The 22,690-nt window shown below is 39.4% G+C and overlaps 1 protein-coding gene across 3 annotated transcripts in view; it reads left to right on the top strand.

Moving 5' to 3' along the window:
• MRAP2 (melanocortin 2 receptor accessory protein 2) overlaps positions 1–22,690 on the top strand; it is a 102,644-nt gene that overhangs the window by 64,085 nt on the left and 15,869 nt on the right. For all 3 annotated transcript variants that reach the window (XM_033428510.2, XM_049695362.1, XM_004270069.3), the window contains exon 3: positions 18,006–18,105. In XM_033428510.2, the coding sequence (XP_033284401.1) occupies positions 18,006–18,105 (100 nt within the window). The remainder of the gene's footprint in view (positions 1–18,005; positions 18,106–22,690) is intronic.

Below are 22,690 nucleotides of genomic sequence, written 5' to 3'. Positions count from 1 at the left end.
AGCCAGCTCTACCCACCACCAGTCCCTCCCATCAGGAAACTTGCACAAGCCTCTTAGATAGCCTCATCCACTAGATGGCAGACAGCAGAAGCAAGAAGAACTACAATCCTGCAGCCTGTGGAACAAAAACCACATTCACAGAAAGATAGACAAGATGAAAAGACAGAGGGCTATGTACCAGATGAAGGAACAAGATGAAACCCCAGAAAAACAACTAAATGAAGTGGAGATAAGCAACATTCCAGAAAAAGAATTCAGAATAATGATAGTGAAGATGATCCAGGACCTCGGAAAAAGAATGGAGGCAAAGATCCAGAAAATGCAAGAAATGATTAACAAAGACCTAGAAGAATTAAAGAACAAACAAACAGAGATGAACAATACAGTAACTGAAATGAAAACTACACTAGAAGGAATCAATAGCAGAATAACTGAGGCAGAAGAATGGATAAGTGACCTGGAAGACAGAATAGTGAAATTCACTGCTGCAGAACAGAATAAAGAAGAAAGAATAAAAAGAAATGAAGACAGACTAAGAGACCTCTGGGACAACATTAAATGCAACAACATTCGCATTTTAGGGGTCCCAGAAGGAGAAGAAAGAGAGAAAGGACCCAAGAAAATATTTGAAGAGATTATAGTCAAAAAATTCCCTAACCTGGGAAAGGAGATAACCACCCAAGTCCAGGAAGCACAGAGAGTCCCACACAGGATAAACCCAAGGAGAAACACGCCAAGACACATAGTAATCAAATTGGCGAAAATTAAAGACAAAGTATTGAAAGCAGCAAGGGAAAAACAACAAATAACATACAAGGGAACTCCCATACGGTTAACAGCTGATTTCTCAGTGGACACTCTACAAGCCAGAAGGGAGGGGAATGACATTTAAAGTGATGAAAGGGAGGAACCTACAACCAAGGTTACTCTCCCTGGCAAGGATCTCATTCAGATTCGATGGAGAAATCAAAAGCTCTACAGACAAGCAAAAGCTAAGAGAATTCAGCACCACCAAACCAGCTCTACAGCAAATGCTAAAGGAACTTCTGTAAGTGGGAAACACAAGAGAAGAAAAGGACCTACAAAAAACAAAGCCAAAACAATTAAGAAAGTGGTCATAGGAACATACATATCGATAATTACCTTAAACGTGAATGGATTAAATGCTCCAACCAAAAGACACAGCCTCACTGAATGGATACAAAAACAAGACCCATGTATATTCTGCCTACAAGAGACCCACTTCAGACCTAGGGACACATACAGACTGAAAGTGAGGGGATGGAAAAAGATATTCCATGCAAATGGAAATCCAAAGAAAGCTGGAGTAACAATACTCAATATCAGATAAAATAGACTTTAAAATAAAGAATGTTACAAGAGACAAGGAAGGACACTACATAATGATCAAGGGATCAATCCAAGAAGAAGATATAACAATTATAAATATACATGCACCCAGCATAGGAGCACCTCAATACATAAGACAACTGCTAACAGCTATAAAAGAGGAAATCAACAGTAACACAATAATAGTGGGGGACTTTAACACCTCACTTACACCAAAGCACAGACCATCCAAACAGAAAGTTAATAAGGAAACACAAGCTTTAAATGACACAATAGACCAGATAGATTTAATTGATATTTATAGGACATTCCATCCAAAAACAGCAGATTACACTTTCTTCTCAAGTGCGCACAGAACATTCTCCAGGATAGATCACATCTTGGGTCACAAATCAAGCCTCAGTAAATTTAAGGAAATTGAAATCATATCAAGCATCTTTTCTGACCACAACGTTATGAGATTAGATATCAATTACAGGGGAAAAAACGTAAAAAACACAAACACATGGAGGCTAAACAATACGTTCCTGAATAACCAAGAGACCACTGAAGAAATCAAAGAGGAAATCAAATACCTAGAGACAAATAACGATGAAAACACGATGATCCAAAACCTATGGGGTGTGGCAAAAGCAGTTCTAAGAGGGAAGTTTGTAGCAATACAATCCTACCTCAAGAAACAACAAATGGGCTTCCCTGGTGGCGCAGCGGTTGAGAGTCTGCCTGCCGATGCAGGGGACATGGGTTCGTGCCTTGGTTCAGGAATATCCCACATGCCGCGGAGTGGCTGGGCCCATGAGCATGACCACTGAGCCTGCGTGTCCGGAGCCTGTGCTCTGCAACGGGAGAGGCCACAACAGTGAGAAGCCCATGTACCACAAAAAAAAAAAAAAAAAAGAAAACAAACATCTCAAATAAACAATCTAACCTTACACCTAAAAGAACTAGAGAAAGAAGAACAAACAAAACCCAAAGTTAGTAGAAAGAAAGAAAGAAAGAAAGATCAGAGCTGAAATAAATGAAAAAGAAACAAAGAAAACAAAGCAAAGATCAATAAAACTAAGAGCTGGTTCTTTGAGAAGATAAACAAAATTGATAAACCATTAGCCAGACTCATCAAGAAAAAGAGGGAGAGGACTCAAATCATTAAAATTAGAAATGAAAAAAGAGAAGTTACAACAGACACCACAGAAATACAAAGCATCCTAAGAGACTACCACAGGCAACTCTATGCCAATAAAATGGACAATCTGGAAGAAATGGACAAATTCTTAGAAAAGTATAACCTTCCAAGACTGAACCAGGAAGAAATAGAAAATATGAACAGATCAATCACAAGTATTGAAATTGTGATTAAAAATCTTCCAACAAACAAAAGCCCAGGACCAGATGGCTTCACAGGTGAATTCTATCAAACATTTAGAGAAGAGCTAACACCCATCCTTCTCAGACTCTTGCAAAAAATTGCAGAGGAAGGAACACTCCCAAACTCATTCTATGAGGCCACCATCCCCTTGATACCAAAACCAGACAAAGATACTACAAAAAAAGAAAATGACAGACCAATATCACTCATGAATATAGATGCAAAAATCCTCAACAAAATACTAGCAAACAGGATCCAACGACACTTTAAAGGATCATACACCATGATCAAGTAGGATTTATCCCAGGGATGCAAGGATTCTTCAATATACACAAATCAATCAATGTGATACACCATATTAACAAACTGAAGGAGAAAAACCATATGATCATCTCAATAGATGCATAAAAAGCTTTTGACAAAATTCAGCACCCATTTATGATAAAAACTCTTCAGAAGGTGGGCATAGGGGGAACCTGCCTCAACATATTAAAAGCCATATATGACAAACCCACAGTAAACATCATTCTCAATGGTGAAAAACTGAAAGCATTTCCTCTAAGATCAGGAACAAGACAAGCATATCCACTCTCATCACTATTATTCAACAAAATTTTGGAAGTCCTAGCCACGGCAGTCAGAGAAGAAAGTGAAATAAAAGGAATACAAATTGGAAAAGAAGAGTAAAACTGTCACTGTTTGCAGATGACATGATACTATACATAGAGAATCCTAAAGATGCCACTAAAAAAACTGCTAGAGCTACTCAATAAATTTGGTAAAGTAGCAGGATACAAAATTAATGCACAGAAATCTCTTGCATTCCTATACACTAATGATGAAAAATGTGGAAGAGCCAAGGGGGGAAAGTGGCGGGGCAGGGGGGGAGAGGTGGGACGAACTGGGAGACTGGGATTGACATATATACACCAATATGTATAAAATGGATAACTAATAAGAACCTGCTGTTTAAAAAAAATTAAATTAAAAAAATAATGCTGCAATGAACATAGGTGTTTATACATCTTTGCAAATCAGTGTTTTCATATTCTTCAGATAAATACCTAGAAGTAGAATAGTTGGATCATATGGTAGTTCTATTCTTAATTTTTTGAGGAATCTCCATACTGTTTTGTATAGTGGCTGCACCAATTTACATTCCTACCAATAGCGCTCAAGTGTTCCCTTTTCTTCTCATCCTCTCAAACACTTGCTATTTCTTGTCTTGAGAGCCATTCTAACAGTTGTAAGGTGATATCTCATAGTGGTTTTGATTTGAATTTCTCTAATAGTTAGTGATATTGAACATCTTTTCATGTGCCTTTTGGCCATCTGTATTCTTCTTTGGAAAGATGTCTATTCAGATCCTCTGCCCATTTTTTAGTAGAGTTGTGTGTGTTGTTGTTGTATTGTCTGTGTTCTCTATATTTTTTATATTAACCCCTTTTGCATATATGATTTACAGATTTCTCCCATTCAGTAGGCTGCCTTTTTGTTTTGATGATGGTTTCTTTCACTGTGCAGAAGCTTTTTAGTTTGATGTAGTCCCATTTATTTATTTTGCTTTTGTTTCCCTTGCCTTTGGAGTCAGATCTCTAAAAACATCACTAAGAATGATGTCAATAAGGTTATCACCTATGTTTTCTTCTAGAAATTTTATGGTTTCAGGTCTTATAGTCAAGCCTTTAATCCATTTTGAGTTAATTTTTGTGTATGGTATAAGATAGTGATCTAGTTTTATTCTTTTGCATGTGGCTGTCCAGTTTTCCCAACACCATTTGTTGAAGAGACTGTCCTTTCCCCATACTATGTCCTTGGCTCCACTGTCATAGATTAATTGTCCATATATGTGTGGGTTTATTTCTGGGCTCTTTCTTTTCTTCATTGATCTGTGTGTCTGTTTTTATGCCAATATCATACTGTTTTGATACTATAGCTTCATAGTATATTTTGAAATCAGGGAGTATGATTCCTCCAGGTTTGTTCTTTCTCAAGATTGCTTTGACTATTCAGGATCTTTTGTGTTTCCATACAAATTTTAGAATTATTTGTTCTAGTTCTGTGAAATATGTCATTGGTATTTCATTAGGGATGGCATTGAATCTGTAGATTGCTTTGCATAGTATGGACATTTTAGCAATGTTAATTTTTCCAATCCTTGAATGCAGAATATCTTTCCATTTATTTGTGTCTTCTTCAGGTTTTTTTTTGTCAGAGTCTGACAGTTTTCAGCATAGAGATTTTCACCTCCTTGGTTGAATTTATTCTTAGGTATATTATTCTTTTTGATACAATTGTAAATGGAATTGTTTTCTTAATTTCTACTTATGATAGTTCATTATCAGTGTATAGAAATACCAGAGTTTCTGTATATTGAGTTTGTATCCTGAAAGTTTACTGAATTCATTTTTATAGTTGTAACAGTTTTTTGGTGGAGTCTTCAGGGTTTTCTACATATAGTACCATGTCAGCTGCAAATAGTGAAAGTTTTACTTGTTCCTTTTCAGTTTGGATGCTTTTTATTTCTTTTTCTTGTCTAATTGCTAAGACTTCCAATACTATGTTGAATAAAAGTGACGAGTGTGGGCATCCTAGTCTTGTTCCTGGTCTTAGAGGAAGAGCTTTCAGTTTTTCCCTGTTGAGTATGATGTTAGCTGTGGGTTTGTTATATTGATACATGGCTTTTATTAAGTTGAGGTATATTTCCTCCATACCCACTTTTTTCCCCCATGCTATCCTGTTACATTTAATCTCAGCAACTTGCATCCAAGAACTCATTCAAGAGAACATTATATAAGTTTATAAGCCATATTAAGTTGTACCAAAAAAGCTTTGCTCTCCTATAAACAGCCCTGAAAAACATGGTGTTTCTATTTGGTACTTAGATGATACTTTAAAAAAAAATTAAAGTATAGTTGATTTACAATGTTGTGCCAATCTCTGCTGTATGGCAAAATGACTCAGTTATACACATACATGCATTCTTTGCCATTATGGTTTATCCCAGGAGATTGGATATAGTTCCCTGTGCTATACAGTAGGACTTTGTTGTTTATCCATTCAAAATGTAATAGTTTGCATCTACCAACCTCAAACTCTAACTTGATCCCTCTCCCTCCCCCCTCCCCCCTCCCCCCTCCCCCTTGGCAACCACAAGTCTGTTCTCTATAGCTGTGAGTCTATTTCTACTTTGTAGATAAGTTCATTCGTGCCATATTTTAGATTCCACACATATGTGATATCATATAGTATTTGTCTTTCTCTTTCTGACTTATTTCACTTAGTGTGATCATCTCTAGCTGCATCCATGTTGCTGCAAATGGCATTATTTCATTCTTTTTTATGGCTGAGTCATATTCCATTGTATATATGTACCCCATCTTCTTTATCCATTCATCTGTCAATGGACATTTAGGTTGTTTCCATGTCTTGGCTATTGTGAATAGTGCTGCTATGAACATAGGGGTGCATGTATCTTTTTGAATTATAGTTTTGTCTGGGTAGGAGTGGGGTTGCTGAATCATATGGTAGGTCTATTTTTAGTTTTCTGAGGAACCTCTGTGCTGTTTTCCATAGCAGCTGCACCAACTTACATTCCCACCAACAGTGTAGGAGGGTTCCCTTTTCTCCACACCGTCTTCAACACTTGTTATTTGTAGGCTTTTTAATGATGGTCATTTTGACTGGTGTGAGGTGGTACCTCATTGTAGTTTTGATTTGCATTTCTCTAATAATTAGTGATGTTGAGCATCTTTTCATGTGCCTATTGGTCATTTGTATGTCTTTTTGGAGAAATGTCTATTAATATAGTCACTTTGTTGAGAGTTCTTGTAAATGGACATTGACTTTTGTCAAATGCTTTTTATGCAACGATTGATATGATCATGTGATTTTTATCTTTCATCCTGTTAATGTGGTGTATCATGTTGATTAATTTGCAGATACTGAACCATTTTTGCATCCCTGAAATAAATCCCTCTTGTTCATGGTGTATGATCTTTTTAATGTATGTTAAATTCAGTTTGCTAATGTTTTGTTGAAGATTTTTGCATCTATTTTCGTCAAAGATATTGGCGTGTGATTTTTTTTCCCTTGATATTCTTGTCTGGTTTTGGTATCAGGATAATATGGCCTTATAAAATGAGTTGGAAACATTTCCTCCTCTTAATTTTTTTGGAACAGTTTGAAAAGCATAGGTATTAAATCTTCTTTGAATGTTTCGTAGAATTCACCAGTGAAGTCGCCTGGTCCTATACTTTTGTTTGTTTGGAAGTTTTGTGAAATCACTGATTCAATCTCCTTATTAGTAATTGGTCTATTCAGATTTTCTATTTCTCCATAATTCAGTCTTAGAAGATTGTGTGTTTCTAGAAACTTATCCATTTCTTCTAGGTTGTTGAATTTGTTGGTATATAGTTGTTCTTAGGAGTCTCTTATAATCTTTCCTATTTCTGTGGTATCAGTTGTAATTTCTCCTCTTTCATTTCTGACTTTATTTGATTCTTCTCTGTTTTTTTTCTTGGTTAGTCTAGCTGTTGGCTTGTTGATTTTGTTTATCTTTTCAAAGAACCAGCTCTTAGTTTCATTAATCCTTTCTATTTTTTTCATTTATTTTGGGTCTGATCTTTATTATTTCCTTCCTAATGCCAACTTTGAACTTTGTTCTTTGTTTTCTAGATCCTTTAGGTGTAATGTTAGATTGTTTATTTGAGATTTTTCTTGTTTCTCGTGGTAGGCCTGTATTGCTATGAACTTCCCTCTTAGAATCACTTTTGCTGCCTCTTATAGATTTTAGTATGTCATATTTTTGTTTTCATTTGTCTTTAGGTATTTTTTAATTTCTCCTTTGATTTCTTCAAAGATTCATTGGTTGTTCAGATTAAATGTTGTTTAATCTTCACATTTTTGTGGTTTTTACAATTTTCTTCCCATATTTGATTTCTAGTTTTATACCATTGTGGTTGAGAAAGATGCTTAATATGATTTCAAACTTCTTGAATTTATTGAGACTTGTTTTTTGGCTTGTTTAACATGTTATCTAGCCTGGAGAGTGTTCCATGTGCACCTGAGAATGGGTACTCTGCTGCTTTTGGATGAAACGCTTTGTATGTATCTATTAAATCTGTCTGCTCTAATGTGTCGTTTAAGCCTAATGTTTCTTTATTGATTTTCTGTTTGAATGATGTATCCACTGATGTAAGTGGGGTGTTAAAGTCCCCTACTGTTAGTTTGTTGATGTTAATTTCACTCCTTAGGCCTGTTAATATTTGCTTTATGTATTGTGGAGCTCCTATATTGGGTGCATATGTATTTTTTAAGTGTTACGTCTTCTTGCTGCATTGACCTCTTTATCATTATATATATCCTCTTTGTCTTTTATTACATTCTTTGTTTTAAAGTCTATTTTGTATGATATGAGTATAGCTACACCAGCTTTCTTTTAGTTTCCATTTGCATGGACTATCTTTCCTCATCCTTTCACTTTTAATTTGTGTGTGTCCTTACTTCTGAAGTGGATCTCTTGTAGGCAGCATCCAGATGGGTCTTGTTTTTTTAGCCATTCAGTCACTCTGTGTCTTTTGATTGGACAATTTAGTCCACTTACATTTAAAGTAATTACTGATAGATATGTACTTATTGCCATTTTGTTAATTATTTTCGGATTGTTTTTGTAGTTCCTCTCTGTTTCTTTTTCTCTTTCTCTCTTCCCTTGTGGTTTCATGGCTATCTTTAGTGTTATGTTTAGGTTAATTCCTCTTTCTTTTGTGTATTTACTATAAGTTGTTGTTTGTGGCTACCATGGTTTACATATGACACCCTATGCATATAATGGTCTGTTTTAGGTTGATAACAACTTAAATTTGAACACATTCCAGAAGGTTACTTTTTTTTTTACTCCCTCCCTCATGTTTTATATTTTTTGGCATCTTTATGACATCTATATAGATGTATATATACATCTATATATCTATATTTATGACATCTTTTACATTTTTTATTTTATGCATACTTTAATTATTTTAGTTTTAGTTAATTTTTCTATTTTTTTGTCTTTTAATCTTCATTCTTGCTTTATAAGTGATTGATCCATTACCTTTACTACTGACTTACCTATTCTAGTGAGATTTTTACTCAATGTTTTTATGTTATTAATCAATGCCATTTCTTTTTAGCTTAAAGAAGTCTCTTTATCATTTTTTGTAAGTCCAGTTTAACGGTGATGAACTCCTCTAGGTTTTGCTTATCTGGGAAACTCTTAAACTCTTCAATTCTGAATGATAACCTTGTCAGGTAGAGAACTTTTGGTTGGAATTTTTTCCTTTCAGCACTTTGAATATGTCATGCCACTCCCTTCACCTGCTAAGTTTCTGCTGAAAAATTTACTGATAGCCTTATGGGGTTTCTCTTGTATATGTAAAGTTTTTTTTGTTTTTGTTTTAGCTACTTTTAAGATTCTCTCTTTATCTTTGCCTTTTATCATTTTAATTATGGTGTGTCTTGGTGTGGATCTCTTTGGGTTCATCTTATTTGGAACTCTCTAGACTTACTGGACCTGGATGTCTATTTCCTTCTTCAGACTAGGAAAGTTTTCAGCTAATATTTCTTCATATAAGCTTTCTGGCCCTTTCTCCTCCTTTTGGACCCCTATAATGTGAATGTTATTCTGCTTGACATTATTCCAAAAGTCCCTTGAGATATCTTTACTTTTTAAAATTCTTTTTTTTGTTTTTGCTCCTGTGTCTTAGTGAGTTCCATTGCTTTGTCTTCCTGGTGTGTTCTGCTTCATCCAGTCTGCTGTTGAACCCCTCTAGTTTGTTTTTCAGTTCAGTTATTATATTCTTCAGCTCTTTAACTTCTGTTTAGTACTTTCTTATATTTTCTCTTTCTTTGTTGAAGCTCTTACTGTGTTGCTCCATTCTTCTCCCAAGTTCAGTGAACATCTTTATGACCATTACTTTGAACTTTTTATCAGGTAGATTGCTTATCTCCATTTCATTAAGGTCTTTTTCTGAGGTTTTGTCTTGTTCTTTCATTTGGGACATATTCCTCTGTCTCCTCATTTTGAGTAACTCTCTGTGTTTGTTTCTGTGTATTGGGCCAAAAAGCTGCCTCCTCCAGTCTTGAAGGAGTGGCCTTGTGTAGGAAATCCTGTGGGCCCCAGATGCCCTGGTCACTAGAGCTGGGCACTCAAGGGGCATCCCCTGTATGGGCTGCATGTGCCAGCCTGCTGCAGTGCAGGGGTGGGCAGGGGTCTTGCCCAACCCAGCTGTGGCATGCAGCTGTAGCACAAGGGTAGGTGGAGCTCTCATTGAGGCACACCTACTGGCACTAGCAGGTTAGAGGGAGACTTCCAAAATGGCACCCACCAGTGCTGGCATTAGCAAGGTAGAATGAAATCACAAGAATGTCATCTGCCAGTGTGTCCATCACCAGAAAGAGTCCCAGCAGGTTCCTGCCTTTCCAGCAGATTCTTGAAGATTAGTTAATGGGTCTCCTTCATGAATAGTCCAGGTGCTTTTCAAACGGGTGTTTTTGTGCTGGATTCTGGGGCAAGGGAGTCTGTGAGCCCTTTAAAAAGCAGGTTCTCCATTCCCTACAGATCTATGTTTTTCCTGGATGTAATCCTCATTGGTTTTCAAAGCCAGGCATTTTGGGGGCTTGTCTCTCCTATGCAGGATCTAAGATTTGGGGTGCTTGCTATAGAGCACAGACCACCTCACTCCTTAGAGAACAGTTCTGTATTTTTGAGATCCCTCCCAATTGTGGGTCACTGCACCAGGGTGAAGTTTTTTTTTTTGGTGAGACTGTGTTTCTGCATCTCCTAACTGTCTCAATGCTGTCTTTTTATCCTTTGTTGTGGAGGCTCTGTTTGTCCAGTTTTCAGGTCTTTTTTAGAAGGAAGTATTCCCTATGTAGTTGTAGATTTGTTGTGTCCGTGGGAGGAGGTGAATTCAGGATCTTCCTACACCACCGTCTTGAACTGCCTCCAGTGGGGCTCTAGATGTGTGGTCTAAACCCTTCCTCAGAGAGAATGTGGGAGTTGGGGGTTACCTCAGATGGCTATGTTGCTGTGCTGGGGGTGGGGTTAATGGCAAGAGTGTGTCTCAGCCTTTCCTACTCATTTGGATGTGAGTAGGAAATCATTTGTCAGATGTGTAGGAGTTGCTCAGATAGTTTCTGGATCTCTTTCAGAGGGAATTGCTCCATATGTAGCTGTATATTCCATGTGTCTGTGGGAGGAGGGGAGCTCAGGAGCCTCCTGAGTCCCCATCGTGGTCAACTCCCCATTCCAGCTAATAAAGTGCTTAGCCTTTGTTCCCACTCCCTCATTGCAGGAAGGACCACAAGAGCCGGGGCTTCATGTATAGGTCCTGGGGCCTGGATGCTACTGATTGCTGATGGCTGCGGCAGACCATCTGGCTGGGCAATTAGAGGGACAGGAGCAGTGATACCCTGGCTGGTTCCTGCCCTCTGGTCTCCAGCGATGGGACTGTAAAGGGCTTCGGAGTTACTAATTTCCTGGATCAAGGGCTTTCTATTTTTGTTCCTTAAAAATCATTAACTAAACCACATATCATTTACCCCTGAAGTGAATAGTAATAATTAAATGCTTTTGCTCATTCCTGTATTGATGTCTTCTCAGTAGTTCTTTGTGGAAGTAAAAAAAAAAAAAAAAGTACATGGAATCCATTAGGATGTGCTGTCATCAGTTATCTGATGGAGGGCTGTTGCCGTCAGGGTGTGAAATCACCCCCTTTAACTTACTTTGATTCTTTAATCTGTTATTTTCTGGGAAAATCTGTAGGTAAGGATACTTAAGAATTTTAGCAGAAATCAAAATGACTGGGCAAATTGCCATATATTTCCCTGTAATATAAGCTTTTACAGCTTGGTGACACAGATTTTATTTTTGTGTCATTTTGCGCCTGTCTCTTTTTCTTAGTTTAAGGGGCAGAGAAAACAGCCTGCTGCTTTAGTTTTGGTTGGTGCATTTCCAGAAACAGTTGAAAATCTCTTTGGGGCATATTACATTTAGAAATGATTATAGCTGGAAAAAAATTCCTACAAAATGTAGGGAGAAGTATGATACACTACATACTTCCTTTACTCACTATATCATTAATAAGGAGTGCTTTTGTTTTTAACATTCCCATTAGGAAAACCCAAAAATTCCTGGGTGGGTCCTTGCTGTTTTGATTAAGAGATCTGATTAAAGTAGAGGCCCTTAGCTTCAGGAACAAACCCCAAGACATACAGGAAAGTAAGTGAACTATTGTACTGTGTACCTTGGTATAGTCTCTTCCACTTTAAAATGCTGTAATTCTGGCGTTCAAGTGCGTCTCCTTGTTTGGCTGAGCAAAATTCAAAGCCAGTTAGGTGCAGTTTCAAAAGAATAAAAGCGAGTCATTTCAATGGGAAGCACTTATGAAGATAGGAATGACCATAGCAATTACCTTCATTTATTTGACCTGTAATGGATCTTCATAGCAATAGCTACATCTCTAGTGAGACTAAGTTCTCCTGCCTGCTGAAATTAAGATTCCTACCTCCAAAGGGTCTTTCATCTGAGAAACAACCTCTGATGGTCATTGTAAATTCTCCTTTTGCCTTCAGTTTTGGATCTGGTATTAAACCTTGTATCTATCAGAAGTGGACATATATCTGACATACACTGGGTACCAGCAGAATGGACATTCATTCATTCTGCATGTATTTGTTGAGTACCTGTTATGTGCAGCACTATTGTAAGCACTGGAGATACAACAGTGAACAGAAAAGACAAAACACTTTCTCATATGGATCTTGCATTTTACTGGGAGAGAGATAATAAGTAAGTTAAATAGATGAACTATGCCAGATGGTGATAAAAGATAGAGTAGGGAAAGGAGATGTGGAGAGTCGAGGTGAAAGTATAGCTAGAATGGCCATGGAAGGCCTTCCTGAGAAGGAGAAAAATGATAAAAGACCTAAAGGAAGTGAGAGATTGAGCTATAAGATACTTTGGGAAGAACATTCCAGAAAGTGCTCCATGGCAAGAGCAAAATGGAACACACAAGGAACAATGAGGAGGTCAGCCTGGTGCCAGAGGGGTGAATAAGAGGCAGAACATCAGGAGACAAAGTCAGGTGATGGGGAAGAGGGCACTGGGCCTTAGAGGTCAAGCTAAGGACTTATGACTTACGACATTTTCTCTGAGAAGTCATTTGAGGGTTTGGAGCAGAAGCGTGGTACCTAGCTTGGGTTTCAGTAAGATCACTCTGCAGCTGGGGAAGGAAGGGGATGAGATTGGAAGCAGAGGCCAGGCAGGGGGCTATTGCCAAAATCCAGGCAGCTGCTGAGGTGACTTGGACCATGGTGGGGGCAGTGGAGTGGTAAGAAGTACATATACTCTGGATCTTTTTGAAGGTAGATCTGACAGGACTTGTCAGTGGATTGGCAGTAGGGTGCAAGAGAAGGAGAAGGGCCAAGGATGATTTGAAACTTGTGATCTGAGTAACTGGCAGTATGAATTGCCATTGACTGAGATGGGGAAGACTGGGAGAAACAGCACCACCAGGAGCTCATTTTTGGACTTGTTCCACTGAGACCCGTCAGACCTCCAAGAGGACATGAGGGGAGAGGTAGGTGTACAGTGAAGGTATAAATTTGAGAGTCATCAGCCTATTCAAACCCAAGAGGCTGGTTGAATGAGTATTGATTAGAAAACTAAAGAGGTCCCAGAATTGAGCCCTGGGACACCCTAGCGTTTAGAAATTGGGGGATGTTCAGAAGAAAGCAGCAAAGGAGTTTGAATTGAATTTATAGAAAGGTAAGAAGAAAATTGTGTGATTGTGGTTTCCTGGAAGCCAAGTGAAGAAAGGGTTTCAAAGATGAGACCGTGGAATGTGTCACATGCTGCTATTATGGTCAAGTAAGTCGAGGGCTGAGACTTGACTCTTGGATTTACAGTGTAGAAATTAATGGCAATGACCTTAAAAGCAGTTTCAGTAGAGTGTTAGGAGTAAACACTGCTAGAATTGGTTCAATAAAAAATGAGAGGAGAGGAACTGGAGACAGTATGTACAGGCAGATCTCTCAAGAATTGTGTTATAAATTTAGGGAGGAAGAGAAATGGGGCATTTATGAAGGGCTTGGCTAGGTGAGACATTTAGATAAGCAGAAGCAGAAGCCTATGAGTCAATGAGTTTACATTTTAGCAGGACCACTCTGGCAGCTGTGTTGAGGTGAGACTAAAGGAGCATCCTCTGATTCTGAACCATCAGTTGTGGCCACAGTCTGTACTTTTGTCACGTGCCCACTTGCAGATAATGCCAGATACATGCGTGGATGAGCCAGCAGGAAGCTGACTCATCAAGATAGGAAACAGAGCTAGAGCTAGTGAGGGCTTAGAGTAAGACGTGTGATGGGGAGCACAGTAGAGGCAAATACTAGAGCCCCACTGTTGGCTCCTTGCCAGGAATTCATACCACAGAACTGACCCTAACACCGTAGGAACCAGAAGTGGTGTGAAGACAGTGCTGGCTCTGGTGTCCTGAACCCTCTCTTTAAGCATTAACCCTCATTTTTCATACAACCACGAGATGGAAAGGTCACAATTTTTTTTTCTTTTTTAAATTTTATTTTAGGGACTTCCCTGACAGTCCAGTGGTTAAGGCTCCACCTTCCAATGCAGGGGGTGTGGGTTCAATCCCTGGTTGGGGAGCTAACATCCCACATGCTGCATGGTGCAGCCAAAAATTTAGAAAAATTAAATAAATAAATAAAATAAAAAATTTATTTGATATTGGACTATAGTTGATTTACAATGTTGTGTTAGTTTCAGGTGTACAGCAAACTGATTCAGTTATACATATACATATATCTATTCTTCTTCAAAATCTTTTCCCATTTAGGTTATTACAAGATATTGAGCAGAGTTCCCTGTGCTATATAGTAGGTCCTTGTTGGTTGTCTATTTTAAATATAGTCGTGCGTATATGTCAATCCCAAACTCCCAATTTATCCCTCCCCCCCCACCCTTCCCCTTTGGTAACCATAAGTTTGTTTTCTAAGTCTGTGAGTCTGTTTCTGTTTTGTAAATAAGTTCATTTGTATCATTATTTTAGATTACGCATGTAAGTGATATCATATTATATTTGTTTTTCTCTGACTTACTTCACTTAATATGATCATCTCTAGGTCCATCCATGGTGCTGCAAATGGCATTATTTCATTCTTTTTTTATGGCTGAGTAGTATTCCATTATATATATATATACCACATCTTCTTTATCCATTCCTCTGTCGAAGGACATTTAGGTTGCTTCCACGTCTTGGCTATCGTAAAAAGCGATGCAATGAACATTGGGGTGCATGTATCCTTTCGAACCATGGTTTTCTCTGGATATATGCCCAGGAGTGGGATTAGTGGATCATATGGTGATTCTATTTTTGGTTTTTTAAGGAACCTCCATACTGTTCTCCATAGTGGCTGCACTAATTTACATTCCCACCAGCAGTGTAGGAGAGTTCCCTTTTCTCCACATCCTCTCCAGTACGTATTGTTTGTAGACTTTTTGATGATGGCCATTCTGCCTGGTGTGAGAGGTGGAGGGGAGGGGAAATAGGATGGGATAGTTGCTCTCGTCCTCCCCTATAGTGGAAAACATGGAGAAACATATCATACCAGTGGAAACCGTGCAGCTGTCAGCTTTCAGCTCCGTTTCATTCCATTCATTAGAGCTTAGGCTAAGGGAAAGTCATTTTATTATGACACATCCTATTTGGGATTCCTCTGGGCAATTTGCTCTACCCTCTTACTATAATGGTCTCCAAGTAGCTCAGTCTCTAGGCAGGACAGAAGTAGCTGTTCGGCTCTATTAGAACCCCCTGTGGAAGGCTTTCTTGGCTTCCTTAACGAACCGGGCTCCTTGGAGCCTCGCTCACTCTATGTAAACCTCTGTTCTGACTTCCTTCCAAGAAAGGGTGCTTTGGGGAAGACCAGAGGCTCTGCATTCCTCCTTTTACTGCAATGCTAACGTCTGTGAAACTTGGCATATAAATAAAACTTCAAGAGGGTTTGGTTATTCCTGAGATGAGATGGAGATCTCTGATATTCTCTGAAAGGGGCTCAGGGTGAGAAAGTGCCCTGGGATTGGGCCATGTGACAGAGGATGAGGTAGAGGAGAATTAATGGAAATAATCTGAGGAAGCAGAATTTCCTTTGGAGAAGAAAGTGAATAAGCAAAGCTGCTTAAAGCATATTGTGATGAGAAACGTGGATACCACATTATCAAGAAAACATCTGAAAATGCCATTGGATCATGGGGATTTTCAAATTCTAACCAAAGCTCTCTTCATTCCCACTCTGTTCCCTCATGACTTTGCTGAGGGCTGAGACCCTCCCAGGTCCCACGTTATTGTTGCTTTGTGATCCGCTCCCTGGGTTCACTAGAAGGACGGGGGCAAGGGACTAGGCTGGGTCAAAGGCACCCTCCTCCATCCCTGCCCACTCTGGGATAGGGGACTGGAGGACTCATAGGGGTCCAGCCACCACTGGCGGTGTGAAAGCTGTCCTCATGAGAACCCCTTCCTAGGAAAGAGATTTGAAAATGAATCAACACGACTAGATTAAATTCTCAGCTGAGGATTTTATGATTCTGGTGGGTCACTGTAGAATTTCCTTTTGCTGTGCAGGCAGTTGATGAAGTGTAGGGTATTGAGCTGTTGTTTATCTGCACAATGATGCTTTTCAGTCTGTGCCCCCATAACTGAGATGCTATTGTTACATGCTGCACTTGTGTACATGTGTTTTTTTGGGTACTTGTCCTTATGTCTTGTTTAGGCCTCATTTCCATTAGATCGTAAGGCAAAATCTACAATTCCTGTTTCTTTGGCACTCTTAACCCCGGGAAAGATAAATTAGCTTTGCATCCAGAGTGCTGAATAAATGCTGTTGAATAAAAGTTGTTAACCTCTAGGCTATAGTATATGTAGAATGAAAGTATGAATTATGTGAAGTAAATTACTAATCTGATTTCTTCATGTTAGAGTGCTATATACTTATAATTTAGTTAGAATAATGCTTTGTATTTTAAACACATTTAGTGCATAAGTTCTGTTTACCTCTTTTTTTTTTAATTGCTAAGTATCCTCATTGTATTGCCACATAGGTAAACTTCTTAGAATAGATCAGAAAATGTAAAATACTTCAACTCTGTCGCCTCTCCCAGACTTAAGACCCTGTTAGGAAGGTACCAGGTTCTGGTAGACAGCCTGGTCTCATCCCCATCCGAGAGACGTACGCTAGTGACTATTACCCATGATAGGGTCAAGGAGAGACCCATGTAGAGAAGCACAGACAAAAATGTCATGGGGTTCACAGGAGGGAGCAAGCACATCTGTTGGGGAGATTAGGCTTTGTGAAGGAGATGGTGTAAGGAATGGGCTTTGAAGGATAGACAGACTTCCATTAGCTCCAGTCTGGGGACAGTTGTTCCAGCTGGTGAAGGTACAGGCCCCTGAAAAGGTGTGGGTATTAGGAAGCTGTGCCTAAGAGTTCAGATAAGTACAGGGACACAGTGTCCCCTAGTCCACTTGGAAACATGAGTTTTAAAGTAGGGGTAAACTGGGAGAAAATGATCATTTTAACAATAATAGCCTGCAAATGTTTGTTACCTTTTTCTCAGATGCCAGACGTTGTACAAGTTCTTTGTATATGGAATGTCTTCTAATCTGAAAAGGTCAGGTCTATTTTCGTTGAAGGGTTTTTCATAAAAGAGCAATATTATCAGAGCTCTGATAAAGCAGATTTGTACAGAGATGAGGCACAGGGAAAGGCCAAAGTTAGGAAGAGCGCTCAGGAGGTCATTGGTATGTTCTCTGCAAGATGTAATGAAGAGCTGAGTTATGCCAGCAGAAGCATGTGTGAAAATACAAAATTGGGTTGGTTTGAATCAGAAGTCATTTTAAACTTCATATTGCAGTTTCTGCTAAAATTGGATTTTCTAACTCAAAACACTTCAGTGGAATCTTGAGGACCTAGACAGCCCATTTTCTGTCTTAGATTCCTCCACTGGGATGTGGAAACCAAGAGTCTGGAGGGCTGACATCTCTTAGTAGTACCTGAGACAGAAATCCGGAGGCACAGACTCTTCCCTCATCCCTGCATCTTTGACTGATGGGTCAAGATTGTCTCAGAAGATTGTTGACATCTTTTCTCATTTCATGTATCAAAAAGCATAGGTTCCTCAATTATTTAAGTTTTATGCTGCTATGAAATTCTAATCCCAGTATTAACTGTCTTGTAGATTCCATTGTGATTGGATTTTGGATTGGTCTCGCAGTCTTTGTGATTTTCATGTTTTTCGTGCTGACTCTGCTGACCAAGACAGGAGCCCCACACCAAGAGTAAGTTTGGGCTGTTCCTAAATGTCCGTTAAGCTCCACAGGGACCAGAAAAAACAGAAATGGGATCCGGGGCTGGGGTTGCTTCCAGTGGGTGGAAAGATGGCCCTGGTTATGGATGTGCTGTCTGGACCCAGTGCCTGTTGTGTGGGACCCGCCTTCCTCCTGGTACTTTGCCTCTTGCCTCTGGGGCTCATTTTCAAGTGAACCCTTGTGCACCTGGGTTTCTTGGTCCTTTCCAGTAGTCTAACTGCTGATCCAGCCTCAATTTTTATTTTGAAAGTATTATTAATTGGGATGTATTTTCTCCTTATTCCCAAAAGAATTTAGATGACTCACCAGACTGAAAACAGTGAAAAAAGACAATAGCAAAAATAGGATGAAAACTAGCTTAGAAAACGTTTTGAGGAGCAGAGAAATAGTTGTTACTGGATACACGACTGAATTAATTATTAACAATAGTCACTGAATTCAGCATTAAGTTTCCTTGAAACGAAATAAAACGGAAACATTAAGGATTATATAATTTTCATGGCGTGGTAAAGGACATCCATGTTGGGCTTTGAATTTATGGAGGAAATGATTACGTGGATGCTTAAAGAACGCTGAGTAATGTCACAATGTATTTGGTCAGTTATGGTTTGCAAAACACTCAGAACTGTTTTAGAGGATTTTCTTTTATCCAAACTCTTCCAAAAAAGGGAAAAATAATAACTTATGTTGGATACCTTATCAGTCAGTCCCAGCAGGCAACAGATAGCACGCTCAAATTAGATAATTAGAAGAGCTTTTTTTTAAATTTATTTTTTATTGAAGTATAGTTGATTTACAATGTTGTGTTAATTTCTGCTGTACAGCAAAGTGACTCAGCTATACACATATATCCATTTTTTTAATATTCTTTTCCATAATGGTTTATCCCAGGATATTGAATATAGTTCCCTGTGCTATACGATAGGACCTTGTTGTTTATCCAATCTATATGTAATAGTTTGCATCTACTAACCCCAAACTCTCAGCCCATCCCTCCCTGACTCTTGGCAACCACATGTCAGATCTCTGTCTGTGAGTCAGTTTCTGTTCTGTAGATAAGTTTATTTGTGCCATATTTGAGATTCCACATATAAGTGATATCATATGGTATTTCTCTTTCTCTTTCTGACTTACTTCACTTAGTATGATAATCTTTAGGTCCATCCATGTTGTTGCAGATGGCATTATTTCATTCTTTTTTATGGCTGAGTAATATTCCATTGTATATATGTACCACATCTTCTTTATCCATTCATCTGTTGATGGACATTTAGGTTGTTTCCATGTCTTGGCTATTGTGAATGGTGCTGCTATGAACATAGGGGTGCATGTATCTTTTTGAATTAGAGTTTTGCCTGGATATATAGAAGAGCTTTTAATAAAGGGACTAGTCACAAGTTGTGGCCCAGGAAGAGGGTGGCCCCCAGGATAGTGCAGGATGCCAGGGCTCAGAACACTGAGGAGTAGATGCACTAGATCTGAAGGGGTCATGACTGGCAACCAGGAGTCCTGCAGAGAGGCTGGCTGAGAGGAACAATGGTCAAGAGTCACAGCTAGTCCAGTGTGACCTCTCAGGGAGGGAGCCTCCAATAAATATCCAGACCTTTCTTCCCCTCTCCTACCCCTTTCTTACCTTTGCTCCCCACTGGTGAAGCCCACACCACAACCGGTGGCCAGAGCCTCCATCAAAGGTCAGTTTCCTGGGGCACAGAGCAAGATGGGGATGGGTAGAGAGCGACCTGAGCGAGTAAGTGGAAGAAACTGAGCACAAATCCTCACGTTTCCATCGGCATCTCCCTTCATCCTCACAGCCTGGCAGCGGCGTTCTCATTGTTGTGTCTCATCACACAGTCTGCGGCATCTGCTGTTCAGTCTTCAGCCTGCACTTGAGCTATAACAACTAGTTGTAGGTAGAGAGAAGAGTTCAGCCCATCACGCACCTATTTTCAGACATTGAGGTCTGGAAAAAAAATGTAAACACATGTTAAATGAAAAGAAAAGATCATTTTATTGAAGCACATGGAGATGCATGGTTGAGAATCTCTATAATAGTCACTAAAAAGCCACTAAAATAATATGAACTTTCCCTTTTCTATCTCCTGTTCTCGTAAACATCTGAACATGCCTTTACCTCGCTTTAAAAATATGGTGTGGATTACAGCAGTAGTAAGAGAAGCCAAGGACAAACTCAGATTAGGGTACATCTTGTAGAGCGGCCAGGGAATAATAACCCCCTTTATCTTCCTTCTCCTCGGAGGGACAGATGGATTTTTGCAGGGTTATTGAGATCTATTTGTTTGATGTAGGATGCAGGTGAGTTTACAGATGGGAACACCCTAGCCCAAAAGGGAACATGACTTCCTGTAATGATTAATTTTATTTGTCAATTTGTCTAGGCCACGGCACCCAGATATTTAATCAAACGTTATTCTAGATGTTTCTGTGAAGGTGTTTTTTTTAGATAAGATACCATTTCTGAATAAAACTGATCATCTCCATAATGTGGGTGGGCCTCATCCAGTCACAGGAAGGCGCTCCTAGAAACACATGGACCTCCCTTGAGCAAAACGGAATTCTGGCAGAGGCCCGCCTTCAAACTCTTCCCTGGGTCTCCAGCCTGCCAGCCTACCCTACAGATTTTGAACTTGCCAGCCTCCACCATCACATGACCCAATTCCTTAAAATAAATCTGTCCCCCTCCCCTCCCCCAGATGGATGGATGAATGGATGGATGGATAGATAGATATAGAAATACACACACCCACACACACCCACACCCACACACCCACACCCACACACACACACACACACACACACACACACACACACCCCCACACACACACACACACACACACACCCACACCCACCCACCCCCTGTCGGTTCTGTTTCTCTGGAGAACGCTGACTTATACATTTCCTTAACATTTCACATCGACCCTGGGTAGCTGAGACTTGAGTTTCCAGTCTTCCAATAGGCAGTTCATCCTTCTAGTAGATGGTTTCTCTCTTGATGGTGATTCTGAGTCATCTCAAACAGGGGTCATTGTAACTCTACATGCTTTTAATGAGGCTAAGGAGAAAGTCTAACCTTTTTTTATTTTTAGTACAATAAGGGATCAGCCCTCAGGACCGCATTTTAAATGCTTTCTTGAGTCTGAGGCAGTGTGAGACATGGCATTTGGCTGTAGTATATCATAAGCAAACTGAAAGAAACAGACATGTGGAAAAATCCCTAAATGGAGCAGTTAAAAAGGATTTTAGACCTTAGTAAACTTGACATTTACTTGACAGGAATTTTTTCTAAAATAGACATTATTTTTTCCATTCAGCCAAATTTAATATAAAACAATCAATTTTAAGTGTGCCTGTGATAATTAGGCATGGAGGAAAGAATGATAAATCATTGAGACTAATAATAAAAGCAGTTTTTTTTAACATTTGCCACATGCCAGGGTCTGCTGATCATTTTATATGTGTAACCTCACCAAGCTTCACAAAAAGATGAAGTAAATCCTATAAGTGTTCAACTTATAAAGTTTCCCACTTTACAGATGAGAAAAATGAGGCTGAACAACTCATGTGATGATTCACAGGTTAAAAAACCAAACCAAAACAAACAAAACCTTCGGAGCCAGGCCTCAAACTAAAGTCTCTTTGACTCTAAAGCTCCTGTTATTAACACTACATTAAATTATCTCATGTCAGTAATTTTAAATCTCCTTCTTGTATTACAACAAAGATATTAGCAAGCAATCAGATTTGTTTTCTTTGATCACATATTGGATCAAGCATGGGCTCTGGAGTCAAACATTTCCAGATGTACTGGAACAGTTTACTAGATTCTTAACCTCTCTGCTTGAGATTCCTCATTTGTAAAAATAAAATAGTATCTGCTTCCTAGGAGTACTGTAAAGGTTAAGTGAGCTGATGCCTGTGGAGCTGCTGGTACACGCTGGGCTCACAGCGGGCAGCTCTCAGCGAAGATCAGTCCACCCCTGCGTGGCTGGTGGAATCCTGGGGAGAGCTGAGGGGTGCAGGTAAAGAGCAGGAGGGAGAAGAGGACACCCATCCTCCCGCGAGACAGCCAGGCCCTACGCATTCACGTTGGAGCTACACATGCCAAAGTGTGGCTGCCTTCTACCCTAGCTTCACCTTGGGTGTGTCTCTTATTGAGAGTAAGATGATTTTAGAAAGGAGACTAAGCAGAGAATCTTGGTGATGGCTCGGAAGGATGTCTGAATTCTGACTGCTTTATATAACAGGCTCCCTGGGCAGTTGGTCACAAAGAACTTCCTCAAGTAGGATATCAGGCAGTAAGTATCTTTTTGGAATATGACTCCGACATTCTGGTTAAGATCCCCAATCAGGTCTGCAAGCTCAAAATGGACTAGTGTTGAATCTACCACTCAGTTCTATCTCCTCCTCCATGGAGGTGTCCCGGGCAGGCCGAGCGTCTCCCTAGGAGCTCATCATTGCTGATGCGTGGGAAGAGCACAAACGTTCCCTTGAAAGGAGTAAGATACAAGGATGACAGATAGGCTTCTTCCCTGAAGTT

Source organism: Orcinus orca, chromosome 12, assembly GCF_937001465.1.
Source record: "Orcinus orca chromosome 12, mOrcOrc1.1, whole genome shotgun sequence".
Classification (NCBI taxonomy): domain Eukaryota; kingdom Metazoa; phylum Chordata; class Mammalia; order Artiodactyla; family Delphinidae; genus Orcinus; species Orcinus orca.
Note: the sequence above shows the minus strand (reverse complement) of the source record. Positions and strands in the feature narration are given on the sequence as shown.